Source organism: Mobula birostris, chromosome 21 (genome assembly GCF_030028105.1).
Source record: "Mobula birostris isolate sMobBir1 chromosome 21, sMobBir1.hap1, whole genome shotgun sequence".
Lineage (NCBI taxonomy): Eukaryota > Metazoa > Chordata > Chondrichthyes > Myliobatiformes > Myliobatidae > Mobula > Mobula birostris.
The window spans coordinates 21,755,075-21,782,763 of record NC_092390.1 but is presented as its reverse complement, the minus strand read 5'-3'; the positions used below and the strand labels follow the sequence as shown (position 1 = coordinate 21,782,763).

The 27,689-nt window shown below is 42.7% G+C and overlaps 1 protein-coding gene across 1 annotated transcript in view; it reads left to right on the top strand.

The window, feature by feature from the left end:
• Positions 1-27,689, top strand: part of pkd2l1 (polycystic kidney disease 2-like 1) — a 71,267-nt gene that overhangs the window by 30,727 nt on the left and 12,851 nt on the right. The window contains exons 5-9 of the mRNA XM_072239828.1: positions 629-853; positions 9,183-9,411; positions 21,958-22,128; positions 23,200-23,381; positions 25,846-25,966. Of these exons, the coding sequence (XP_072095929.1) occupies positions 629-853; positions 9,183-9,411; positions 21,958-22,128; positions 23,200-23,381; positions 25,846-25,966 (928 nt within the window). The remainder of the gene's footprint in view (positions 1-628; positions 854-9,182; positions 9,412-21,957; positions 22,129-23,199; positions 23,382-25,845; positions 25,967-27,689) is intronic.

Genomic DNA, 27,689 nt, shown 5'->3' with positions numbered 1-27,689 from the left:
GCTAGGATACAGTTAGAACACTACATCATGAAAGTGAGGGCACATTAAGTATACAAACATTGCCTGTATATTGGCAGGGATCATGTAGGTAGGACGAGGAAATTGAGAAGCTGGTGGTATTTCCACTTGCATGGAGGTTTTAAGCAAAGTTTTTGATTTATGTAAGTTTTGACAAAGTGACTAGATAACTGGAATCATCTTGGACTGGAGAGCTTGTAATCAGCAGTCATCAATTTAAAGGAGAAAGTCAAGAGGAAAGTTATTCACACAAAGGGATATTGGATGTCGAGTAGTTGTGGCAGAGACTGTTGTGCCTTTTGAGGGCAACTGTAATAACTACCTGATTCAAATAGAAACACAAGATTATAGAGTATGTTGTAATCTTTCATGGCTTCATCGATACCCTGCTCCTAGGAATCTTCAGTCTCTTCCTCTCTGCTTCAAATCTTTTCAAAATCTACTTGCTCAACCCCAAGTTTTGTAATTTATTTAAATTCCCCTACATATCTACTTCTGTTTGTTATTTATTTTCCTTTCCTCGCTGAAGCTGTTGAAAAGATCTGTCTGTATAGGGAACTGTAGAATTGCAAATTTGCTGTTATTAACTATGAAATTGGTCTGTGCATAGGTGGACTTACTATTCTGAGAAAGAACTTGGAGGTTCCTCCCACTGGGGTAAAATAACTGTCTACAGTGGTGGCGGCTATTACCAGGATCTCAAGACAAATCTGAATGAAAGTGCTGCAATTCTGCAAGATCTGAAGGACACCCTGTGGTTGGACAGGGGATCTCGTGCCATCTTCATTGATTTCTCAGTGTACAATGCCAACATTAACCTCTTCTGTGTTATAAGGTAGGTCACACCAAATTCAGTCTTGCTCAGAATAGATATCATAGACCATTATTCAAACCATGAGACCATAAGACATAGGAGCAGAATTAGGCCCATGAAGTCTACTCCACCTATCATTCATAGCTGATTTATTATTCATCTCAACCTGATTCTCCTGCCCTCTCCACATAACTTTTTACTAATCCAGAAACTAGCAATTTCTGCATTGAATATATCCAGTGATGACCTCTACAGCCGTCAGTGGCAAGGAATTCCACAGATTTACTAGCACCTGGCTAAAGAAATTCCTCCTCATTTCTGTTCTAAAGAAATCCTCGTATTCAGAGGTGTGCCCTCTGGTCCGAGACTCTTCCACTATTGGAAACATCCTCTCCACTTCACTCTATCTAGATCTTTCAATATTCAGTAGATTTCAATATGATCCCCCCCATTCATCTAAACACCAGCAAGTATAGACCCAGAGCCATCAAACACTCCTCAATATTAACTCTTTCATTCCTGGGATCATTCTTGTGAACTTTCTCTGTCAGCATGTCCTTTCTTAGATATGGAGCCCAAAACTGCTCACAATGTGGCCTGACATAAAGCCTCGACATTTCATCCTTGCTTTTATATTCTGGTACTCTCCAAACAAATGCAAACTTGCATTTGTCTTCCTTACCACCAACTCAACCTGCAAGTTAACCTTTAGGAAATCCTGCACTAGGACTCCTGACACAAACACAGCAGGCCAGGCAGCATCTACGGAAAAGGGTACAGGTGACGTTTCAGCCGAGACCTTTCATCAGGACTGGAGAAGAAATGATGAGGAGTCGGAGTTAAAAGGTGAGAGATGGGGAGGGAGAAACACAATGTGATAGGTGAAACCAGGAGGGGAAGGGGTGAAGTAAATAGCTGGGAAGTTGATTATTGAAAGAGATACAGGGCTGGAGAAGGGGGAATCTGATAAGAGAGGACAGAAGGCCATGGAAGAAAAAGAAAAGGCAGAGGAGCACCAGAGGGAGGTGGTGGACAGGTCAGGAGATAAGGTGAGAGAGGGAAATGGGAATGGGGAATGGTGAGGGAGAGGGGAACAACCGGAAGTTCAAAAATCAACTTAGGTTGGTGAAGCGATCTCCCAGTCTGTGTCAAGTTGCACTGATATTCACAACAGGAGCACCAGATATAGCAGATGACCCCAACAGACTCACAGATGAAGCATATCTCATCTGGAAGGACTGTTTGGGGCTCTGAATAGTAGCAAGGGAGGAAGTGTAGCACTTGTTCCGCTTCTGTTGCTCCCAGTGTGGCCTCCTGTATATTAGTGAGACCCAATGCAGACTGGGAGACCACTTCACCGAGCCTGCCAGAAAAAGTGGGATCTCCCAGTGGCCACCCATTTTAATTCCACTTCCCATTCCCATTCCGACATGTCAGTCCATGGCCTCCTCTACTGTCGCGATGAGGCCACACTCAGGTTGGAGGAGCAACACCTTATATTCTGTCTGGGTAGCCTCCAACCTGATGGCATGAACTTCGATTTCTCGAACTTCCGGTAATGGACCCCATCTCCTTCACCCTTCTCCCATTCCCATTCCCCTCTCTCACCTTATTTCCTTACCTGCCCATCACCTCCCTCTGGTGCTCCTCCCCCTTTCCTTTCTTCCATGGCCTTCTGTCCTCTCTGGTCAAATTCCTCCTTCTCCAGCCCTGTATCCCTTTCACCAATCAACCTCCCAGCTCTTTACTTCACCCCTCCCACCTCCCCCCCTTCCGGTTTCACCTATCACCCTGTGGTTCTTCCTCCCCTGCCCCCACTTTCTTACTCTGACTCGTCATCTTTTTTTCTCAGGTCCTGAGAAGGGTCTTGGCCCAAAACATCGACTGTACTCTTTTCCTTAGATGCTGCCCGGTCTGCTGAGTTCCTCCACCATTTTGTGTGTGTTGCTTGCATTTCCAGCATCTGCAGATTTTCTCTTGTTTGTGATTGGACTAGGACTCCCTAACCTCTTTACACCTCCGATCCCTGAATTTACTCCCTGTTTAGAAAATGGTTTATGCCTTTATTCCTTCTATTGAAATGCATGACCATACACTTCCCTACACTCTATTCCATCTGGCCCTAAGTCCTTCTGCTTCCTCAACACTACCTGCCCCTCCGCCTATCTTTGTATTGTCCGCAAATGTCCACAAAGCCATCAATTCATCATCCAGATCATTGATATACAATACAACGTGAACAGAAGTTGTCCCATCACCCACACCTGCATACACTATGAGTCACTGGCAGCCGACCAGAAAAGACAACTTTATTCCCACTCTTTGTCACCTGCCAGACAGTGAATCCTCTCTCCATGATAGTATCTTTTCTGTGATACCATGGGCTCTTATCTTGTTAAGCAGCCTCATGTGCAGCACTTTCTCAAACACATTATGAAAATCAAAGTAAATAGCATCCAGTGACTCTCCTTTGTCTATCCTGCCTGTTACTTCCTCAAAGCATTCCAACAGATTTATCAGGCAAGATTTCCCTTTAAGGATATTTACTAAAACAGGTATGTTATGGCCATGGGAGTTAATGAATTTTACCCTCACAGAATTTGCAAATCATCACCCAAGATTTTGAGATACAGAATAAAAATTCGTTCTCAGAGAATTAATATGTAAATAAATCAACACAAGTTTTTCACACCTGCACAGATGCGGCATTACAGAAAATCACAAGACAGAGCATTCTTTAGGAATGCAATCCCCCCCCCCACCCCGCCCTGGTTAGTGGGCACCAAATGTATAGCTTTGTTGACGTGAATATGTTGAAAAGTTTGCTTCATTTCAATTGCACACCCACATATTTAATTTCTGAAGCAGAATGAAGCAAAGTATTTCACCCATGTGTATTTACATGCGTGCATTCACACACACAAGCACACTAATTTGCACACATACAAACGTGCATGCAGGCACACACATATTAACATACATTTTGGCTTAAGCACGTCTAAAAATCTAACAACAATAGTAATTGTATTAAACAGTGTCTGACTTTGAGTACACAGTCTTTCAGCTTCAACAGCAATGACAGCACAGGCTGCACAAGTTGAAGAAAGAACTTTTGCCATCACAGTTGGTTGGAAAATTGTTTACCTCTCTCACCATCCTCAGAGTTTAGACCACATTAAGATTTGGGAAGTAACTTCTGGGTAGGTTCCTGGGGTTCAGGTTGGGTTTGTCTCTTTGAGGCAGAGAAGGGTGGTATGGGTGAAGGAACCATCAACAATAAGATGCTGCCAGGGTTCTGGAGAGTTACAAGGTAGCCAGGGGTGAGTTAAAATATGCACTTAGGAGAGCTAGAAGGGGGGCATAAGAAGGCCTTGGCAATTAGGATTATAGAAAACTCCAAGGCTTTCCACACGTGTATACGTGAAGAACAGGGAGGTGACTAGAGTGAGGGTAGGACCGATCAGGGATAAGAGAGTCAGAAGAGGTAGGGGAAGTCCCTCATGAATACTATGCTTCAGTATTCACCAGTGCGAGGGACCTTGATGTTGGTGAGGGCAGCTTAAAACAGACTGATGTGCTACAAAAAGTCGATGTTAAGAAAGAGAATATGATGGAACTTTTCAGAAACATTAGTATAGATAAGTCCCCGGGTCGGGATGGGATATACTTGGGGTTATTACGGGAAGCGAGGGAAGGGATTGCTGCACCTTTGGTGTTGGTCTTTGCATCCTCAGTGTCCACAGGGTACCAGATGATCAGAGGAGGGAATAGGAATAACCCTGGAAATTATAGACCAGTGGTTCTACTCCGGTGATGGACAATTATTGAAGATGGTTCTTAGAGACAGGATTGATGAGTATTTGGAGAAGCACAGTCTGATTAGGGAGAGTCAGCGGCTTTGTGAGGGCAGTTCATCCCTCACGAGCCTGATTCAATTCTTTGGGGTTGTGACAAAGCACACTGATGAAGGTAGAGCAGTGGATGTGGTGTACATTGATTTCAGTAAGGCATCTGATAATGAGGCTCAGTCAGAAAGTCAGGAGGCATGGGATCCAGGGAAATTTGGCTGTGTGGATGGTGATCCACAGCGATCTGTTCTGCTCTTTGTAATTTTTAGAAATGACTTGGATGAGGTTAGCAAGTTTGCAGATGACACAAAGGTTGGTGGAGTTATGAATAATGTAGAAGGTTATTGTAAGGTAGAACAGTATATTGAGAAGGTACAGAGCTGGGCTGAGAAGTAGCAGATGGAGTTCAACCTGGAGAAGTGTGAAGTGATTCAGTTTGGAAGGCAGAATACAGGATTAATGGCATGATGTTTAGCAGTGAGGAGGAACAGAGGGATCTTGGAGTCCACGTCCACAGATCCCTCAAAGTTGCCAAAACGTCGGGCCGAAACGTCGACTGTACTTTTTTCCATCAATGCTGCCTGGCCTTCTGAGTTCCTCCAGCATTTTTGTGTGCGTTGTTCGAATTTCCAGCATCTGAAGACTTTCTCTTGTTTGTGTTATGGTGCTTTTTGCCTTCTTTAGTCAGGGGATTCAGTTCAAGAACTGCAAGGTAATGTTGCAGCTCAGTAAAACCCTGGTTAGACCACACTTGAATATTGTGTTCAGTCCTGGTTGCTTCATTGTAGGAAAGGTGTAGAAGCTTTAGAGTGGGTGCTGAGGAAATTTGTCTGGATTAGAGAGCATGTCTTATGAGGATAGGTTGAGTGAGCTAGGGCTTTTCTCTTTGGAGCGAAGGAGGAAGAGAGTTAACTTTATAGAGGTATACAATATGATAGGAGGCATAAACTGAGGGAATAACCAGAAACTTTGTCCCAGGGCTGAAATGGCTTATGCAAGGGGGCAGGATCGCAGGATTATACAAGGGGGCAGGATCGCAGGATTATACAAGGGGGCAGGATCGCAGGATTATACAAGGGGGCAGGATCGCAGGATTATACAAGGGGGCAGGATCGCAGGATATACAAGGGGGCAGGATCGCAGGATTATACAAGGGGGCAGGATCGCAGGATATACAAGGGGGCAGGATCGTGGGATTATACAAGGGGGCAGGATTGCAGGAATGCCAGGGCTGGTGGTAGAGGCAGGTACATTAGGGGCATTTAAGAAACGCTGTATTATTGAAAAACGGAGCGCTCTGTAGGAGGGAAGGGTTAGATCGATCTTAGAGAAGGTGAAAAGCCAACACAGCCTCATGGACTGATGGGCCTGTACTGTGCTGTAGTGTTCTGTGTTCTATGCATGTTTTAACTTAGATGTGTTAATTTGCTAATGCAGTAAGGTTAGACAGGCTGATATGTAGGTACAAATAATTAGGAAGCTAAAAGGGTGCTAATATTTATTAGTAATGGAATTTAATTCCATACTGAGGAATTTATATACAGTACTCATCTCCTTATTAAAGATGATACGTTACTATGTTCAAAGTAGTTGAGGCAAAGTTTATTAGACGAATATATGGAATGGGCAGTTTGTCTCATGAAGTTAGGCGTGTATCTGTTGGAATTCAGCAGAAAAATTGTAACATCCGAACAGATCTTGACAGATAGGTATGGAAAGGATGTTTTCTCTTGTGTGGAGAGTCCAGAAATAGGGGTCACTGTTTAAAAATAAGAGATTGCCTGTTTAAGCTGGAGGTAAAGGCATTCTTTACTCACAAAGCCTGAGGATTTGCAACTCCTTTCTGAATGGACAATAAAAGCAGAGTCACTGAAGTGATGAATGTATTCTTGTTAAACAATGTAGGTGTGAAAAGATGGTTTTTAGATTGATCGTCTCTGACCAGTGATACACCCCAGTACGTTGATGGTGTTGTGGATAGCAAAGAAGTTTGTGTAAATCAGCATTAGGATAGAGAACAGCTGGAAGGTTGGGGAACCATTAGAGGGTGAAATTTAATCCCAACAAGATTGGGACATAGCGTAGCAGTTAGCGTAATGTTATTGCTGTACCAGTGACCCAGGTTCAATTCCCACTGCTGTCTGTAAGGAGATTGTACATTCTCCCTGTAACCACATGGGTTTCCTTCAGACGGTCCGGTTTCTTCCCATATCCCAAAGACATACGGATTAGTAGGGTCATTGGGCCAGAAGGGCCTTTTACTGTGCTGTATCTCTAAATAAATTAACAAACATCAAGAAATATTTTGTGGCGACAAGTGGTGGTCGGACATATATAGCAAAAGTTGGATGCTAAGAAATGTTACTGAACAGAGGGACCTTGGGGTTCAAGAGCATAGTTCCCTAGAACTGGCAACACAGACATTGGGTTTGCTTGACATCACAGGTGGAGTGTAAGATATAAAAGTTAGGATGTCATGTTGCAACTTTACAAGTACATCTGCACTTGGAGCATTGTGTGCACGCTGTCACATTGTCAGATGGATATGGTTGTGCTGGAGAAAGTGCAGAGGAGATTCACCAGGGCATTGGCCAGATTGGAGGATGGGGAGACATTGGATAGACTGGATTTGTTTTCCCTGGAGTGAAGGAGGCTGAGGGATATTTAAAATGATAATAGGCATAGATAGGGTAGCTAGTCAGAAACTTTTCTCTGTCTTATCAATAAAAAGGTTTTGATTTAAGGTGAGATAAAGGAGTTTAAAAGAAGATTTAAGAGGACAATTTTTTTTCCATAGAGTGGTTGATATTTGGTACTCATTGCCAGAGGTAGTAATAGAGTCAGATACAACTACTATGTTTAAGCGATATTTACACAACCACTTAAATGGGCCAGTCAAAGAGGATATAGAACTAACAGGGACAACTGGGATTAGTTTAGATGGGGAAAAATTAGGACAGACCTGGTGAGCTGAAGGGCTGTTTCCTGTGCTGCTGCAGGTCAACTGGACTGACAAGACCTCATTAAATGGTGAAGCAGGGTTCAATGGCCGTCTGCTGCCAGTCTGTGCCTTCGTAGTTTGGAAAGCAAAGATAGATGAGAGCTAGATATCTGCAATAAAAATGAGAGAGAGACAGAGAGACAGATAGACAGAGAGACAGACAGACAGAGACAGAGAGAGACAGAGAGAGAGAGAGAGAGAGAGAGAGAGAGAGAGAGATTTTTAATCAGAACTGGGAAATGTTAGAAACAGGTAAGTTGCAGGGCAGGGGGAGCAATGCAGAGAGTAAAGGGAACGTCAGTGATGGAGCAGAGGCTGCAAATGGTCAACCTGACAGAACGAACATAAATGCTCAAGGCTTGTTAATCATAGCTGACTTCCCTGGAGATAAGCCAGGAGATGGATGAAGATGGTAAGGGAAAAATGGTAGCACTTTGAGATACAGAAAAAATGTTCTTGCTGAAAATTTTAAATCTAAGAAAATGCTGGAAATGTCTTCAAAAAAATCAGTCAGCAGCTGTGGAAAAAACAGACAGAGAGACCATTTGAATTTACCAGTTATGATACCAACTGGAAGAACTGCCCGAAGTTGATGAATTCAGTGCTGCAACGTGTTGGTCAGAAGGTGAGGTGCTTGCCCTTGAGCTTACATTGGCTTTTATTGGTACACTGTAGAGGTGAAAGTGGGCCAGAAAGTTAAAGTGACAGGCAGCTCAGGATCAAACTTGCATCTTGAATGGAGCTGTTAGTCAAAGGACTCATCTAGTCTGGTGTCACTTAGGCTCTCTGTCACTTGCCTGGTTTTGTTTGAAAACAGACGATTGAGCTGGTGATTAATGCACATGCTGAAGAGTAAGACTACAGAGCACACAATGTTGGAACAGGATGAGCAGGTCAAAGGTGTCAGAGAGGAAACTAGTTGGACTAGAACATAGTTCACATATAAAAGACTTTAACAATCTGATTCTGATTACCAGCTCACTTCACATGTGACACGGTGACAGGAATACATCATCACATCAGAAAAATAACAGATTCACTCTCCTTGAGTCTGGAGATTTTTGGCTGAATTTCAATAGGGTCCAGTTTTTTAACTTCTTGCATTCACACATTGGATGTAGGAGAGAGAATACCTTTAGTGATGTTGTTCACATTTTCTGACCTGAAAACATGACGTATACAGAACTTAATGGGCTAAATTGGGGTTTAACAATAGCCATTGAGCCCTTTCACAGAAGATACTTATCCAAACCTTTCTTGCTTTTTACAAATGTGTCCAAGCACAGATTTATATTTTGGCAGCACAGAATAATTGTAGATTTTTTAAAATATCTAGCAACACATACTCTAAGCTTATGCTTTTGCCTGCAGCCCTTCTGGTGCAATATTTTACGTTCCAGGTTCTTTACACATGTTCCCAATCCTCGAAGCAATGTGGTGAGCTACCAGAGACAAATATTTACCAAAGTCTTTCTGTGTTTATCATTCTATTTCATTAAAGGCTTGTGGTGGAATTCCCCGCCACAGGCGGTGCAATACCTTCCTCACAGTTCCGCACGGTGAAACTGATCCGTTACATCAACAACTGGGATTACTTTATCATAGCCTGTGAAATTATCTTCTGTATCTTCATCCTCTATTACATTGTGGAAGAAATACTGGAACTCAGGCTTCATAAACTACAGTACTTCAAATGCATTTGGAATTGCTTGGACCTGGTGGTAATTCTGGTAAGTTCCTATTTTCATTCTTCTGTTGTAATAGCAAGATCTACATGCATTTACTGTTCACAGCATTTTTAACCTGTCGAAACAAAGTGTCATTGTACTAAAAATGGCACATCAGTTGGGCTATAGCATCACAGCTCCAGCAGCCCAGAGTTCTTCCTAATTTGGGTGCTTTCTGTGTGGAGTTTGCATGTTCTTCCTGTGAACCCCAGGATTTTCTCCAGTAACAACAGTTGCTTCCACAGGGACCTAGAACATAAAACATTACAGCACAGTTCAGTCCTTCAGTCCACAATGTTGTGCCGACTTTTTAACCTACTCTAAGATCAAACTAACTCTTCCCTCCTTCGACACAACTGTCTGTTTTTCTATCATCCATTTGGTTATCTAGGGGTTTTTTAAATGTCCATAAGGCCGTAAAGCATAGGTGCAGAATCTGTCGAGTCTGCTCCGCCGTTTCGTCATGGCTGATTTAATATTCCTCTCAACCCCATTATCCTGCCTTCTCCCTGTAACCTTTGATCCCCTGACTAAGCAAGAACATGTTAACCCCCACTTATAAAACACCTAATGACTTGACTTCCACAGCCGTCTGTGGCAATGAATTCCACAGTTTCATCACCCTCTAGCTGAAGAAATTCCTCCTCGTCCCTCTTCTAAAGGGACATTCTTCTATTCTGAGGCTGTGGCCTCTGGTCCTAGATCTCCCTGCTATAGGAAGCATCGTCTCCATGTCCACTCTGTCTAGGCCTTTCAATATTTAATGGGTTTCAATGCGATTCCCACTGATTCCTCCAAACTCCAGAAAGCACTTAATGTACCTGCCTCCACTACCCTGACAGAACATTCCACACACCCACCACTCTTTGTGTAAAAGAACTTATCTCTGACATTCCCCCCCTCCCCATACCTTTTGCCAGTCACCTTTAAATTATGTCCCCTCATATTAGCCATTTCTGTTTTGGAAAAAAGTCTCTATCTATCCACTCGATCTATGCCTCTTATCATCTTCTGCATTTCTATCAAGTCATCTTTCATCCTTCACTCCAAAGGAAAAAGCCCTTAGCTTGCTCGACCTATCCTCATAAGACATACTCTCTAGGCCAGGCAGCATCCTAGTAAATATCCATTGCACCGTCTCTAGAGCATCCACATCCTACCTATAATGATGCAATCGGAACTGAACACAATGCTCCAAGTGTGGTCTAACCAGAGTTTTATATGGGGAGGCATGGTAGCGTAGCGGTAAGCACAACAGTTTACAGTACCAGCGACCTGAGCTCAATTCTCGCCACTGTCTGTAAGGAGTTTCAATGTTCTCCCCATGGGCATGTTGGTTTCCTCTGAATGCTCTGGTTTGCTCCCACAATCCAAAGACGTACTGGTTAGTACATTAATTAGTCATTGTAAATTGTCCCGTGATTAGGTTATAGTGAAATCAGGGTCTGCTGGGCAATGTGGCTCGAAGGGCCAGAAGGGCTTATTCTGCACGGCATCTCAATAATAAATAGCATTACCTCACGGCCCTTGGGCATGCACCTATTCATTGTTCCTTACTTGGGATGATAGTTATGAATTGGAGGGAGAAGGGAGTTTGCTGGGTTGTGCGAGAGTAAAAGGGAGCTAAAGGAGGGGATGGACTGATGGAAATGTCTGAGATCAGGCTGGGGGGGGCAGAAATCCTCCAGCTGTGTCACTTCGCCATTTGGGAAAAAACATTATTAGGATAGATAACCATTATTAGGATGGGTCAAACATGTGGGCTTTAAATACTACCTGACAAAATATGTAGTGGGATCCAGAAGTTTAAGGGTGGAATTTCAGAAGTTGAGGTCCTGGTAGCTGAAAGATCAAACTCCAATGGTTGATTGAATAATTTAGTTTGAACAAGTGAGAAGTAGAACTATTTCAAATGATAAGGAGGTTGTAGATCAGGAAATGACAGAAAATGCCAGAATAAGGATGTTAAAATCAAAGCATTGCTTCACCAGTGTTGGATCTTGGTAATTTTCGATCTCCAGGTTCTTTTAAGAGTCCAAGAATGATTGAAACTTCGCTTCTTCAACGATCGTTTATTTAAAGTTTAAACAAAGGAACAGATGATGCAAAGCAGAGGAATGATGCAAAAGAAAAAGATGGTGCCTTTGTAAAATCTACCACCTTTATAGTTCCGATAAGACAAGTTCCTTAGATAAGAAAAGCCAATGAAAGTTCACACAATCGTAGCACATCTGTAATGTGCTAATGCTGCCGATTAAAAAAGAAAAGGTGACAAACCATTGTGTAACTACTATACAGTGTTTTTGCCACTACGTGGGGACAAAACACCACATTCTATATAAAAAAATACATTTAAAAAAAATACAAAGTTTGTATTGGTAAAAAGAAACTACAGTTTTAGTCTTGCATTTCTCAAATATCTTGTAAATTAGTCTGTGATACAGAGTTTAACTTGGTTTCCATAGTTTCCATTATCAGGTTTTCTTCTATTTCTTCTATTTTCTTAATTCCTTCTCTTGATGTCCTTCTTGCCATTTCATTTGCAAATGTGTTTCCATGGCTTTCTATTGTGATCATTTTGGAGTGAGCTTTATATTTCAATACAGCATCTTCTGCTGGGAATTGTATGATTTCCATAAGTTCTCGTACTAGTTGCCTATTCTTGATTGGAGTTCCACCGGCTGTAAGTAAACCTATATATCTCCATAAGTTTCCAAAGTCATGAATGACTTGGAGAACATATGGAGAATCAGTGTAGATTTGCTGCTCTTCTTGCTGCCAGCCTACAGGCTTCAGTCAAAGCTTTAATTTCTGCCCGTTGTGCAGAGGTACCAGGAGCCATGTATCAGGTGCCCATCACTTCATTTTTTGTGACAACAGCCCAACCGGCCATTCAAATTCCTCCCTCAATGGTTGAGGAGCTATCAGAGTACAGAATCAGATCTGCATTCAGTAACGGCACTTCACGGTAACACGTCGAAGCTGCACCCTCTCTAATATGCTAGTAGAGAGAGTTTTATTTGGGTTTCATCCTGACATGCGGGACAGAAGCAAGGTCGCATTGTGTATTCCACGGACCAGCAAATTCCGGTTGGCTTAGCAAACAGAGCGGCAGACACCCCTGCTGAAATCCGGAGGAAAACACACAGAGGGGGATAACAAAGCCAAGGAAAGAGGACCGGGTCGAGACAACAGAGACTTATGGGGAAGAGGAGTTCGGTGGGTAATACCGTTCCGGTTGACTGGAAGTGCACCGAGAGCGGTAAGCTGTGTGAAGGAATGGGGTGCTTACTGATCTGGCTAACAACGGATGGTGCAATCCAGGGTATATTATGATCGAGGAACGTGTTTGCAGACTGGATATTGAAATTTTTACTGTTGGACTTTGGCCACATTCCACCGTGATACAACACTTGGCGGCACAGGAGGTCGTTCCTGCCTGTAGCCATCGAACGTGCAGCTCCTCCCGTGGAGGGTCAGACACCCTGAGCCAATAGACTGGTCCTGGACTTATTTTCCATCTGGCATAGTTTGCATTTTGTTGTTTGATTGTTTGTGGTTTTTGTATTGCTATATTTACACTCTATTCTTGGTTGGTGCGGCTGTAATGAAACCAAATTTCCCTCGGGATTAATAAAGTATATCCATCTATCTATCTATTATAGTCATTTACATCATCTTAGCATTTTATTGTTCTTGCACAGTCATGACCGCCATTGTCCTCCACGTCCACTGACAAAAGTCAGTGGATTCACTGGACTTGCTCATTGAATGATGAATTAAGTGCCTCAGGAATGCTGGATCACTTGGACCGCCAAGCAGCCGTCACTTGAGAGGCCCTGTTCATAGTCAGTAAAGTATGTACTGAATGCGGACACCGAACGTTTGAAGTCTGACCCAGTACAATGTTAGAAACAGTCATGACTGCCAGGTAGGTTGCCTGCACTGCTCGTAGACACAAGCTCCATCCTAATGCTACATTGTCCAATTTGGCAGAGTAATGACCAGCAGGAAGCTCTTGGTCTCCATGTTCTTGAGTTAAAACCGCTGTCACGTAGCCACACTTCTCGTTGGCATACTGGATAAATGGTCTTTCTATATCAGGGATTCTTAATGGAGGTGCAGTACTTACATTGCCTTTAAACTTTGAAGAGCCTCCATCTGTTCAGGGTTGTTGGAGTGCTTGCTGCTGGACTGTTGCAGGTGCTTTTGCTGACATAACAGCCTTTGCATGATCTTCAGTGATTTCTCATTGGTCTTGGGAAATGTTCTGTCTCAAGTAAATCACTTCCTCTTGGTGCAAGTGTGCCTTGTCCAAATTTGTTTTGTGTCCCTTGAAGGCTAGGTGATCGAGCAAATAAAGTAGATCACATTCATGCTGATATACGGTCTCAGAAGCAATCACGGTATCATCCATATATTGTATGATAGTGGGTCGGTGCCTGGAAAGTCCTTTAGATGTTGTTTCAAGGACACATGGTAGACAGCAGGACTATTGTGAAGTCCCCATGGTAGCCTCGTCCACTGGTATTATTGACCATCGACTATAAAAGCCAGCCATGGTTGACATTCAGGCACCAATGCTACTGATGTGAAGCCACTGACCATATCGATAACTGTGAACCAATTATATGATAGGTTCAAGGTGCTGAAGATAGTTGATGGATCTGTCACCAGAAGGGTTAGCTTATTAGTACATTGATTGGCAATTCTGTAATCCACCATCTGTCTTCAAGTGCCATTTGCCTTCTTGATAGGCCAGATTGGACTGTTAGATGAACTGTGTGTCTTGACAAGAATTTCTCGCTCCTCCAGCTGATTGATGGTAGGTTTGATGCCTTTCATTAATGTTCTACTCTAAGAATATTGCTTGGTACTACATGGCATCTTCCCAGTAAACTTAACAGAATATTGCTTGGTACTACATGGCATCTTCCCAGTAAACTTAACAGGGTCCATTTCCAGCAGGCCACAATCATTTTTGTCTTGTGACCATATTGGATGACTAGTTAATTTAAGTTTTCCAAATAAGAGATTCCAAATAATTTTACCCTCCATCAATTCAAAAGGGGAGATTAAAGTCATAGGATGTAGATTCTGAGAAGAGGTTGCGAGATGTAAGATGTCTCCCACCCAGAATTGTATTTCTCCTAAGTGAGGACTAAATTGTACTTCAGCTGGTCTGCTTTTGAACCTCCAGCAAAGGTTCACATCTTTGGATGCTAGTCAATGACCTCATTTTTGGGCAATAGCTTCAGTTATAAATGTTAGTTTTGCTCCTGTATCCCGTAAGAATTCAGCATGTTCATATCTAACTAGTAAATTATCATATAAGCTGTATGACTTTTGCTCCACCAAGGCAAACAAGGGCTGCAGGGAAGGGCCTCGTCATTTTTACAACCTTGACCACTTGTCCACTACATCCACAATTGTTGAAGTTGTACCATCAGATCAGAATTTTCTGTCCTTTGTAAGGTAGGGGATTGAACTTGCTGTTGAACTTGTTGGTAAAGTTGTTGTTGTTGAGGCTGTGGCTGAAATTGTCGTTGTGGTTAAGTTGCTCTCTTCCTCTAACAATTTTTCGTCCAGTATCCCTTTTTACACAGAATTGACATTCTTTGTTTACCTTGGGGTTGTGGCCCAGACTGGGATTGCTGTCAATTCTGGTTTGACTTGTCCTGTTGGTTAGCAGGTGTGGACTGTTGTTTCATTTTACTGAACGTATTGGGACTTTGATATTTCGCTCCATGCGTTTAGCGACCTGCGCCAGTTCATTGTAGGGAACAACTAGTTCATCCCAATTTGCTCTCGTTAGCTTCACCATTTTGGCAACATTTGGTTTCAAACCATCCATGAAGGATGACTTGAGGGGTCTATATGTAGATTCTTCTCTATTATCTTCAGATATTCCTGAGTAGCTGGTCCAAACTGTTCTATAGCAACCTTCATATTCAGAAACATCCTCTGAGATCTTTTGTTTGCAATCAACCACTTTCTTCCAAACAATCTATATACAAGCTTCTTATTTCAACCATGTCTTAATTGCATTTGCTGAAAAGATGGCATTGTATCTAAAATTTCAATGCCATCATGTGGATGCAATTTGTATGTGTTCTTAATTCATTGAAGTTCTGCCCAAGTCTTTAAGTTTCCAGTTTTTAGGATGTGGAATTTCTCTGGACCATTTGTCAATTCTTTCAGATTCAGCTAGTTGATGATAAATCTCCTGCCTCCTTTCATAATGTCCTTCTTCATGCTTGCACGTTTAAATTTCCTTCGTTTTTGCTGGGGCTAGTCTTGGCATGGCTGCCACACCGAACACTTCAGCACTGTCATTATCACTTAAGCCACAGGAGGTCTCTGTCGAGTCAGTATCCTATCCATTTTCCAGTTCCCTGGATTTCCCCAAGGTGTCACTGTTTCTGGGGACGAATCAGCATTGGCTGCATTCCACTACAAGTGACATCAATGTTAGCATCGCCCACTGGGTTGGACAAACTGCCCGCTCAGTTGGCAGAACCAGCCATTGAGGGTTGTTCCTGCGCAGCACAGATCTGCCTCATTTTACTCTGCAACTCAAAAAAGTGCATCTTGCTATGGACATAGCTTTCATGCTATTCTCTCGCCCACTCAGTTAACACGGAGATTTGCTCTTCAGACTTCTTATTGTCTTTTTCGTACTGCTCTGTTAGCATTCTATAATGTTCTCCTTCCACCCCACCCCCAAATTAGTTAGTTAAACTGTTTACTTGCTGAGCAGTTAAATTATTTGTTCACAGACTTAATTCTCTAATAAGGCATGTTTGCATTTAAAAGCGTTTATCTGGTCTTGCAGCTGGTCACACTCACACCTCCACAGCTCTGATATTACCATTAGCATCCAGTCGGTTTTCTTATTTCCTGACCACATTTTTGAATTTTATTCCATATCGTTTCAACACCACTCATAAACCAATCCTCACTATCGAAAGCACATTTCTTCCAGATTTCTTCACCAACCATATCAAGTTTATATACTTGATTCAAATAAGTGCTTAAACTCTCTGTTGTCTGTTCTCTCCCAGCTGGAAATGTTGGAGATTCAGTAGTTTGTTTCTGAACTTTGGCCATTGTTTTAAGTTTGATCTTAATGAGTACTCCTGATTCACAGTTATTAGATCGCAATCCCGTTACGACTGAGGATATAATAAAGTGATGTAACCCTCTCACCGGGCACGTATAGAAACTTGGCTTGTTAGTTAGCTCTGCTAACAGTCTCATGACACAGTAGTGAGAAGGCCACCTTTCATAAACAATATATATCTAGGTTCAACCAAACAGGAACATCGTGAAATTTGAATGAATGCTGCCCACACATAATTATCGGTCAGCAAGAAATAACAGATCGTACACTGTATAAAATGATAAAGAAACTATGTTTATCAGTTTCAAACAGTCAATAGAAAAGAGAAAAGAAAAGGGCCCATTACAGTTAAACTAGTCCAATGTGCACATAACCACTGGAGCTCATGCTGGAACTCTTTTTTATCCACACGTTGGACCCTGGTCTGTGTGAAAGCACACACCATATTCCAAACTTCCCTCGAAGTTTATCTCAAACAAGCTGGCTCTCCTGGAGGAGTAGTGGCCCTTCCTCCTTGGAGACATTCATCTGCACAAAGTACTTCATGCAAACCTGACTCTCCTTCCAATGGTATTCTGCGGCATCTTCCCCTTTGTGCCACTCTGCAACTCCCACCAAAAGACCCCAAACCAGACCACTGTCCTTCACAAAACTCTCTCCACCCCTTTCTCTCTGGAGCTTTCTCCCGATCCCACCATCTGGATCGGCTGACACACCATTCCTAAGTTGAACAACATGGCATCCTATCTCTAGCCGAAACCAAAACATTCTGCCAGCAGGATGCACTGCTTTTGCAGAAAACTGCTGAAATGAAATACCTACAGCATAGCAGAGGAGATTTTGACCAGGGCATTACATTCTCCCCCTCCACCAAAAATAATCATGTCCTCATGACTTTGGAACTTATTAAACCATTATTAATAACACAGTATTCAAATGAATTTCATGACTTCAGGACCCCAATCCATTTGTAAATGTAAGTAGCATATCTCATTCTAATAGTGTGGCAAGTACTCTTGGTGCAACCAACATTGGACTCGTCAGTAGAAAAGACACTTTCTCAGTTAATCTCCTTTTCCATTCCTTGGGTATTGGTGAGTCACCAAAGTTGAATGACTTCGAGGTCAACTTCCTCGATCTAGGAGCTGTTTCTCTTCCATTTCCCTGGAAAACTAGATACTACCTCTCCATTCCTCTCCTTGCACAGCTCCATGAGCCTTCTCACAACTGAAGTATTTGTTATCACAAGGACTGAAGCTTCACCCTTTTCAACTGAATCTGGGCAGACCTGGACAGACTGGTGTGTCAATAGTCTCAGTTACTCCAATATCTGCTTCTGAAAACTCCAGCCTTGATGACAAGTAACCTTTGTATGGGTACTCATCAGTAGTAATGTCACAATGGGGGGTGTTGGGAGCAAGGGTGGACCCAAATGCAAGACACATCTTGTGAGGTTAACTTAATTAAGTTAATTGCTCATTACAAGGAGACCAAAGCAGAAGCAGGAATAGCATACTGGACAAGGACTCAGGCCTTAGATTGGGCTAAGACTAAGAGTCTGGGCTAGGACTTGGAATCACGGACCGCCAGGGCCAGGACTTGGAATCACGGACCGCCAGGGCCAGGACTTGAGACTTGGAGCCGCCGGGGCCAGGAACTCTTCTTATTCACCGGACAGAGACAGACACAGGACATAAAACATAGAGCCAGGAATCCTCCTGAAACAGAGGACGGAGTCGGGACTCTTCTTGACACAGGGTCAGAACCTTTCCAGGGTACAGGGCCGGGACCCCTTTTAGACGCACGACATGGATACGGAGACCACACAACAATGGACAGAACTATAACTAGGCTCAAGTACGCTCCAAGCCGCGGCGAGCTCTTGACTCATCCCAGCGGGTTGACTTTGATTGACCCGTAATGACAAGGGAAGGCGGCTTGTTGGCACTTGCTCCGGGAGGAGACTAAGCTCGCTCTGGCCAGATGACATTGGCTCGCAGTACTTTGCAAACACTCTCGCGCTGAACGGCTGAAAGCCGGAGACTATAAACTGCCGGATCAGCTGAGAGTAAATTGCCTCCAATCACCAAGCCCGAGGAACACAGGAAAACAGGGAACCAAAGGGAAACAGGGAGTCAACGGTCCAGATCATAACATAAACAAAGTAAATTTAAAGGGACCCTGATCCAGACCATGACAACTAAGCCCTCAGATTGCAAGGGCACCGAGCGCCGTCAATGATAAATACTTCAGTTGTAAAAGGATCTGCAGAGTAAGGTAAATTGAGAACCCGTGTTAAGTATGGCTCTAGTATAAATACCTGAAATCTGTATGGATACATCAGAAATTGGACCCAATAATCTTTCAGGAATAGTGTTTTGCACTTTAGTATTTCCCTTGATATACTGATTGGGATGTATCCTCTCTGAGATGCCAGCCAGTTCCTTTACTGGGTCCCTCCGAAGTTTTGCCTCTCTTCTTCTCTGTTTGATTGACCATTAACTTACTTTTCGAAGATTTTCCTGCCCCTCACAGTCTCACTTGAAATGCCCGTCTTCCCCTTAATTATAACAGAAAATACAGGTTGCCTCTCTGGTCAAGAGACCCTTTTCAGCAGCAGTCCTCTGCGTCATAAAATCGTACGGGTGGGTTGGGTTTCCCAGTGGATGTATCACGTTTAGCAGAAACAATATCAGACATCCATCGAATCAGCTCAGCTCGAAGGTTTTCCACCTCTTTCCTCAAAAGCACAAAGCAAAGAGTCAAAGATTCAAAGCACATTTATTATCAAGTTGTATAAATTATACAACTTGCGGTTTGCCTGCCTGCAGGCAACCACAAAGCAAGAAATCCAAATAACCCAATTTTTTTTTAAAAAATGACCAAACACCATTGCGTAGAGAAAGAGGGAAAGACATTAACATGCAGTCAACAGAAATAAGCCAACAGCATTCTGAACCAGAGCGAGCCCTCAGATCCACTCCCGGAGCAACTAAGTAGGCCCAAGCCTCAGTCGCAATTCATCACACCAGTGAGGCAAAAATGCACAGCAGCTGGATCAGTTCACAGCCTTGGTGCAGCAGAGAAAGAATGAACATTCGTGGGAGAGTGAGCAATCTATTGATCAGACCCTCGCCTCTATTCCCGAAGCTCAGGTTTCCAGTCTATCTGTGCCGGTGTTTAAATTGTCCGATCACTGCTCTAAGACGCAGACCCCGGCGCCACGATATGCTTGGACTGCCCAGCCCAAAACCACTCTCAGTCTCACCAAATCGGCACAGTACTTGGAGTGATCCAACCTCACACCCGGGATAGGTGGACGAGCGTTGAAACTCTTCCGCGTCGACGCCTCTCCAAATCGCTCACTCCATCTCCGGCAGCGATACCACCAACTCCGTCTGCGACCCTGGCTCGAACACGTTGCACCGCGCAATGCTCCAGCTCGGCTCACCCCTGACTGAGCCTCGCCTCTGCCTGCCTCCTCACTGTCTGCAGCGATAGTTCACCAGAATCTGCTTCAGGAAAGATGTTATAGGTCATGTTTTTAGTCGAATTTCTTGCCTTCCGAACTACCAGTAGACTGCTGCACACCTTCGGTAGCGCCATTTTAAACCAGAATCAGGGAGAATCACGGGGAATATTCTGGTAGTTCTCCCCATGTTTGGTGTGGAGAGTGCCGGAACAAAGCAGCTCCTATCACTTCTCCTCCATTCGATGAAACACCTACAACATGTGCCAAGTCAAGTTGGATATCTGACTGAGCAAAGGATACTTGTCTGTGACTCACTGTACTCACTGGAATTTAGAAGAATGCAAGGGGATCTCATTGAAACCTACCGAATGTTGAAAGGACCAGATAAGGTGGATGTGGAGAGGATGTTTCCTCTGGTGGGGGTATCCAGAACTAGAGGGCACAGCCTCAAAATTGAGGGGTGGCCTTTCAGAACTGAAATAAGAAAGGGTTTTTTTAGCCAAAGAGGAGTGAATCTGTGGAATGCTCTGCCACAGTCTGCAGTGGAGGCCGAATCCGTGGGTATATTCAAAGCAGAGTTGATAAGTTCCTGACTGGTTGGGCCATAAAGGGTTATGGTGAGAGAGCAGGTGTATGGGTTGAATGGGATCCGGGATCAGTCATGATGAAATGCCGGAGTGGACTCAATGGGCCGGATGGCCTAATTCTGCTCCTATGTATTATGGTCTTTTGGTGACAAAATATTTTTGATTATCCGGTTATGAGTTAGTGGTTGAACACTAAGTGGCTACTTCACTAAGTGGCAATCTTTTGAGTATTGCGGGCAGATTTTCGAGTTATTTATTTCTGATCCAGAACCTTATATTTGAGTGCATTTAAGATATGCACTCCCAATGGGCAAAAGCACTCAATAAACTTATCTACGATTTGTAAGTTATCTAACTATGTAGACTGATGCAGTTTACAAGTATATCAACTTATAGTTATTCTTGTTCTGTGTATATAACTGCGCTTATGGATATAACATTACTTTGCCAATTTAAAAGCCATTTAAAATAAACTTGGTAATTTAAACACGGACAGGTCTTACGCAGTAAATGGTAGAGCCCTGGAGGGTACTGACCAATAGAGAGACCTACAAGTACAGGAGCATGAATCCCTGAAAGTGGTGGCACAGGTAATCAGGGTAGTGAAGAAGGCTTTTGGCTTGCTAGTCTCCATCAGTCAGGGCAGTGAGTACAAGAGTTGGGATGATGTGTTACACTGGCGAGGCTATGCTTTGAACATTAACCGCAGTTCTGGTTTCCTAGCTACAAAGAGGATATTATTAAGCTGGAAAGGGTGCAGAAAAGATTCACAAGGATGTTACTGGGATTGGAGGACATGGGTTATAAGGAGAGACTAGATAGGCTGGTTATTTTTTTTCCTTAGTGCATAGAAGGCTGAGGGGGTATATACAGTAAATCATGAGGGGTATAGAGAAGGTGAATGATCAGTCCTTTTCCCCAGGGTAGAAAGTCCAAAACCAGAGGGCATAGGTTTAAGGTGAGAGGGGTGAAATTTAAAGGGGGTCTGAGGAGGCTTTTTCTATGCAGGGGTTGCGGGGGTATGTAGAGTGGTAGATGAACTGGAGGGGTTTTATAGGAGCAAATGCAGGCAAATGGAATTAGCTCAGGTAGTCAACTTGGTCTGCATGAATGAGATGGGCCGAAGGACCTGTGTCCATGCTGTATAACTCTATCTAAAAGCTGTATCAGTAACATTTATCATTATATCCATTAATATATGTGCCCCACTTGTTATTGTAACATGATGTTGAATAGAGTGACATGACCAATATTAGAAAAGGCTAAGGATATATAAAAATAATGAATATTATTTTCCATTAAAATCTGATTTCTAGATTTTATGAGGCTAGTGAATAAGAAGCCAGTGTTCTGTTCCTCTGTTTCAGCTCGCCTTGCTCTCGATAGGATTCCACATCTTCCGCACCATTAAAGTGAACATACTGATGGGAGCACTGCTGACCGACCCAGAATCCTACGCTGACTTTGAGTTCTTGGCATTTTGGCAGACCCAGTACAATAATATGAATGCTGTCAACTTGTTCTTTGCTTGGATCAAGGTAGCAAAAATTCTAGTTATAACTAATTAGTTTAAGAGTTCTGCACATTGTATCTTCAGTTTCCACTGTATATCATAATGTATCTTAAATTTGAGTGAACATTTTTTGCCATTGATAAGAGGTTGATAAGAGTTCTTGCAGAATATTGTTCACACATGACATTCCCACTGTCTGCCCTCAGTGTTCCATTCTCTAAGATGGTTATCATCTCCCCAGCTGACTGCACTGTTGCCAATTTGCTGATTTCTATGAATATTGTTAGATTTGTTCTTTAATATTAAGACTACAACAGGAAATATGAACCTGCTGATTATACTACTAATTCCTTAGCTACTGTTGTCACTAAATACTTTAGTTTGATTTATTGTTATTGAAAGATAAAAATTTAGCAGGGCTTAAGAGTAATTCCTCAGCGTGCATTGTTTATTAAACAGATCTGAATCTGTTGCTCATCATGGAAGAAGTTTGATCAAAGTCAGTCTTAAATTACAATGCCTTTTTGCACAGTGTCATTTCTTAGAGGTGTTAGTTTCTCGTTGCTTTAACTCAAATGCATTGATTTGTCTAAAATATTTATGAAAGTTAAAACTGGGAGATGCCCAGGTGTATAGAGATGAAAAAGATTATGTAGATAGGCAGCAGTGAGCCCAAAGGAAGATTTAGGACAATATAGGTCAGCAAACTCAGGATGGAGTGGATGGTAGAAGTTTTGGACTGCTCAAGGCCACAAAAGGTAGAAAGAGAAAGGCCATTCATGTTTGTATTGAAAAATCAAGTCAGGAAGTAAAAAGCATGGATGAGGGTTTTAGTGGCAGATTGGTGAAGTATCTGAGGAAGGGGATGAGTCATGCCATATAGTGGAGTTAGAAATAGACCATCTTGGTATTGGAACCAATATGAGATCGGAAGTATAAACCTAGAGTCGAGTGTATTTAATTTACTCAACACAATTGTTCAGTTTGAAACAATTCCCAGTGAAGATCGTGGACTCAATTGACTGGGAACTGAGTATGTTTGTAGTTTATTTTCACAAAGATTGTTTTCTTAATATTTCTCTTATTTTTAACTCAGATCTTCAAATATATTAGCTTTAACAAGACAATGACCCAGCTGTCGTCAACTCTAGCTCGATGTGCCAAAGACATTCTTGGCTTTGCAATTATGTTTTTCATTGTTTTCTTCGCCTATGCTCAGTTGGGATATCTTCTGTTTGGAACCCAAGTGCAAAATTTCAGTACCTTCCTCAAGTGCATGTGAGTACTTTACTGCTTCAGACCACATATAAAACATTAGAAGTATACATAATTACAATGACAAGAATCATAAATTATTTGTCATTATACCTTCCAATACATTTGGAAATATTAGTGCAGAGATAATAGCTAATTAATTTACAGATTAATGATTATTTGACAGAATTCAATTAAAAATTGTTAATTAAATGTAAGACTGCCATCAAGGTTAGATTTTTTTTTCTAGAAAGCAGGAACAACCCCACAGGTTTTGCTGTAAGGTTTTCAGTGTGATTGGCTGCATCGGATCGACAGTGAGGACTATCTTTTGTTCCAAAGAATGTTGAGCACAAATTGTACTACAGTCCTCAGCTCCTCTCTAAAGGCAGGATATCATTAACCTAGAAAGGGTGCAAAAACAAAATCAGTAGCATGTTTGTTACCACGTACTGTTCCGGCACCAATATAATTGAAGACTGCTTGAAGCAGGTGGGTACCTCAGACTGCCAAAGCGAGAGGTTAAAGATCTCAGTGGTATAGAGGGGCTACTACACAGGACTGAAAGAAGCTGCAGAAGGTTGTAAATCTAGTCAGCTCCATCTTGTGTACTAGCCTACAAAGTACCCAGGACATCTTTAGGGAGCAGTGTCTCAGAAAGGCAGCATCCATTATTTAGGACCTCCAGCACCCAGGGCATGCCCTTTTCTCACTGTTACCATCAGGTGGGAGGTACAGAAGCCTGAAGGCACACACTCAGTGATTCAGCAACAGCTTCTTCCCCTCTGCCATCCGATTCCTAAATGGACTTTGAACCATTACCTCACTTTTTTTTAACATACAGCTGTTCTATTTTTACACATTTTTAAAAATCTATTCAATATACATAATTGATTTACTTGTTTATTTATTATTATTATTATTTATTTATTTTTCTCTGCTAGATTATGTATTGCATTGAATTGCTGCTGCTAAGTTAACAAATTTCATGCCACATGCCAGTGATAATAAAGCTGATTCTGATTTTGCCCTCTGACTCCATACAGAGATTGCCCCTTTGCCCTCTAACTGGTCCCTAGTTACTGATTTGCCCTTAAAATACTTAGGGATTTTCCTTAATCAAGTCTGCATGTTCCATTCTTTTTGGGAACATATTGCCCCAGAGCTCTCGCTACATTTAGATGAATCGCACTTCATTGTTGAGTAAGTTTTGAACCTACGTTTCAGGAACCCAGCATTTAGAAGTATTTTTCCCACTTCAGTTTGGAAATTCAAGAGGAGAGGCTGAAGAGGTAAGACTGAATATCGAGTAATGAAAATGAGGTGATTTTTATTCAAACATTTATTATCCAAGAACGTATAGCATTGACTTCTCAAACTTCTGCTAATGCCCCAGCTCCCCCTCGTACCCCATCTGATATTTATTTATTTATATACACACATTCTTTTTCTCTCTTTCCTTTTTCTCCCTCTGTCCCTCTCTCTATACCACTTGCCCATCCTCTGGGCTTCCCCCTTCTCCCTTTTCTTTCTCCCTAGGCCTCCTATCCCATGATCCTCCCGTATCCTTTTTGCCAATCGGCTGTCCAGCTCTTGGCTCCATCTCTCCCCCTCCTGTCTTCTCCTATCATTTCGGATCTCCCCCTCCCCCTCCCACTTTCAAATCTCTTACTAGCTCTTCTTTCAGTTAGTCTTGACAAAGGGTCTCGGCCCGAAACGTTGACTGTACCTCTTCCTAGAGATGCTGCCTGGCCTGCTGCGTTCACCAGCAATTTATATGTGTTGCTTGAAATTCCAGCTTCTGCAGATTTCCTCATGTTTACACCTTGAAATTTGTCTGCCTGCAGGCAGCCACAAAGTAAGAAACCCCAATAACCCAATTAAAATAAAACCAAATGCCACTGCAGAGAGAAAGGGAGAAAGAGAAATTATGCAGACAATGGAAGCTAGCCGAACCAGACTGAGTCCCCAGATCCGTTCCCGGAGCAACCGGAGTAGAGCGGAATAGGCCCTTCCGGCCCTTCGAGCCACGTCGCCCAACAACCCCCAATTTAACCCAAGCCTAATCACGGGACGCTTTGCAATGACCAATTAACCTACCAACTGGTAAGCCTTTGGACTGTGGGAGGAAACCAGGGCACCCAAAGGAAACACACATGGTCACAGGGAGAACATACAAACTCCTTACAGACAGTAGTGGGAATTGAACCTCGGTCACGGGCACTGTAAAGCATTGTGCTAACCACTACACTACCGTACTGCCCCATGTTCAAGAGTCATCAAGCGTTAGGGGAAATTGCAAAGACAATATAGAAAAAACAGTGTGGTCTACATGTGATCTTGGGGCAAATTTAGAAATAATGCAGGAAGGAATAGAAGTACTTTGTTAAATTATGAATGGTGTATTGACATGGTTCATTCACAGGGTGTGCTCAATCAGATCCTTATTTGTTTCTCTTCATCTAATTCTACTTTAATTTCTTTCCAGCTTTACTCAGTTTCGAATAATCCTTGGAGACTTCAACTTTGATGAGATCGACAATGCCAACAGAATCTTGGGTCCAATTTATTTTGTCACCTATGTTTTCTTTGTCTTCTTTGTTTTGCTGGTAAGTTGCAACTGCACTGAATTAATTAAAAATGATGGAAGGTCTAGAACAGAGATTTGTCAATTGGAAGATGATGTGCTTGAGAAGAGCTACACCTCACATACGAGAGCAAAAATTCAGGAGATGAGTGCTGTATATCACTTCCAGTAGTCTGTCAGTGACACGCTATCAGTCTTGGAATATCTGCTGTATGGAAAAAGCCACCACTGATGTGTGCAATGCAAAGTGAAAACCCTTAAGGCCAAGGATTGGCACAGTTAGTGAGGAACAGTTACCAAATACATGAACTCTCATGCGGTACTCCAGAATCTCGTTGTCTAGTTGGTGGTCGTGGAACCACAAGAGCCTGAGGTAGTCTCGATGATCCTCTCTCACTTGGAAGCTGTGGAACAGTTGTTCAATGTCTGCCATCACTGCAATGGACTCAGTTCTGAAACTCGTGAGGACACTGGGAAGACTGTTAATAAGTTCTAGACCCTGCAAGAGCACATTGTTCAGAGATATGCTTTTAAACTGTATACTTGAATCAAAGACAATTCATATTAGAGCATGTTTTGGGGGTGGTAAACCCTAAAGTTGGGCAAATACCAGTTTACTTTGTTAGGATCTGGTGGAGGCACTAACCCAGCATGAGAATTCCTGGTGCCAGCTTATAAACAGCTTCCAAGTAACAGAATATCAGCTTGCCTAAATATAGTTGAGCAGAGCTAAGTATGTTTGATTACCTACAGTCTTTGCTTTCATAAATATTCTACTATCACAGGGTCTGAAGTGACTAGGGCAACTGTTCTCCAGGACATTAGCCTTAAACGTGCTGACAGTGGGCTGAAGAGCACCATCAGGACAGACTTCACCCGCTGTGACCCAACCCTGAGCCAGCTGTTGGGCATAAGGTGCATTGTGCTGTTCATGCACCTCGTGCATGTATGGCGCCTCTGCCAAGCAACAGGAGAGTTTCAGAAGAAGAGTCAAGTGGGGGAATCTTTTCAGCCATGGTTTTAAGGTGTGAATGACTGCAGCTTCAGGAGTTGTGAGTTCATCCCTGTTGTTGGGAATATGGTCGCGCTCAATGAAAGTTGGCAAGGGTAAGCAGAGTTCCCCTCCTATTGACTCCATGATAAATCCACTGGCTCTTCTGCCAGCAGCTTCTGATGTTACAAAGCATGTCTTTTGAGTGTATGGGGAAACAGAGCTTTAAATACTGTGTCAAAGAATGCTGATTTTGCCAGAGACACATTGCTCTGATCATCCAATATCACAAATACATGTCCTGGGATGGACGAATGTTCATGCTGCCAAATCTGTACAAATGGGAATGGAAGCAGTAACAACTCTTGACTGAAGTCTTTGCTGTGATGGTACTGCAGGAGGGGAGTGCTGTGGGTCTTTGCTGATGTAGGCTTTGATTGTCAATACTTGGAGGATGTGAAAAGCATGTTGGCTGTGTGGCGTGGACAGCTTCTCCTTATAAAGCTCAAGCACTGTCATTTTTATAGATACAAAGTGTTTGGTAAGATGCATTGGCTGATGTGACGACTAAACATGACTGATATTCAGTTATAGACTCAGCACTGTCTAAGTCAGCTGCTGCTTCATGCACCTTTGCCTTTGATGAGGCAGCCTCAGCTTCACACCCCAGCTTGAGCACACTTCATGTAGCCTGTACACATGCTCTCTCCATGTCTATATGAGCTTTCTCTATTTGCATCTCAACCTCACCTTT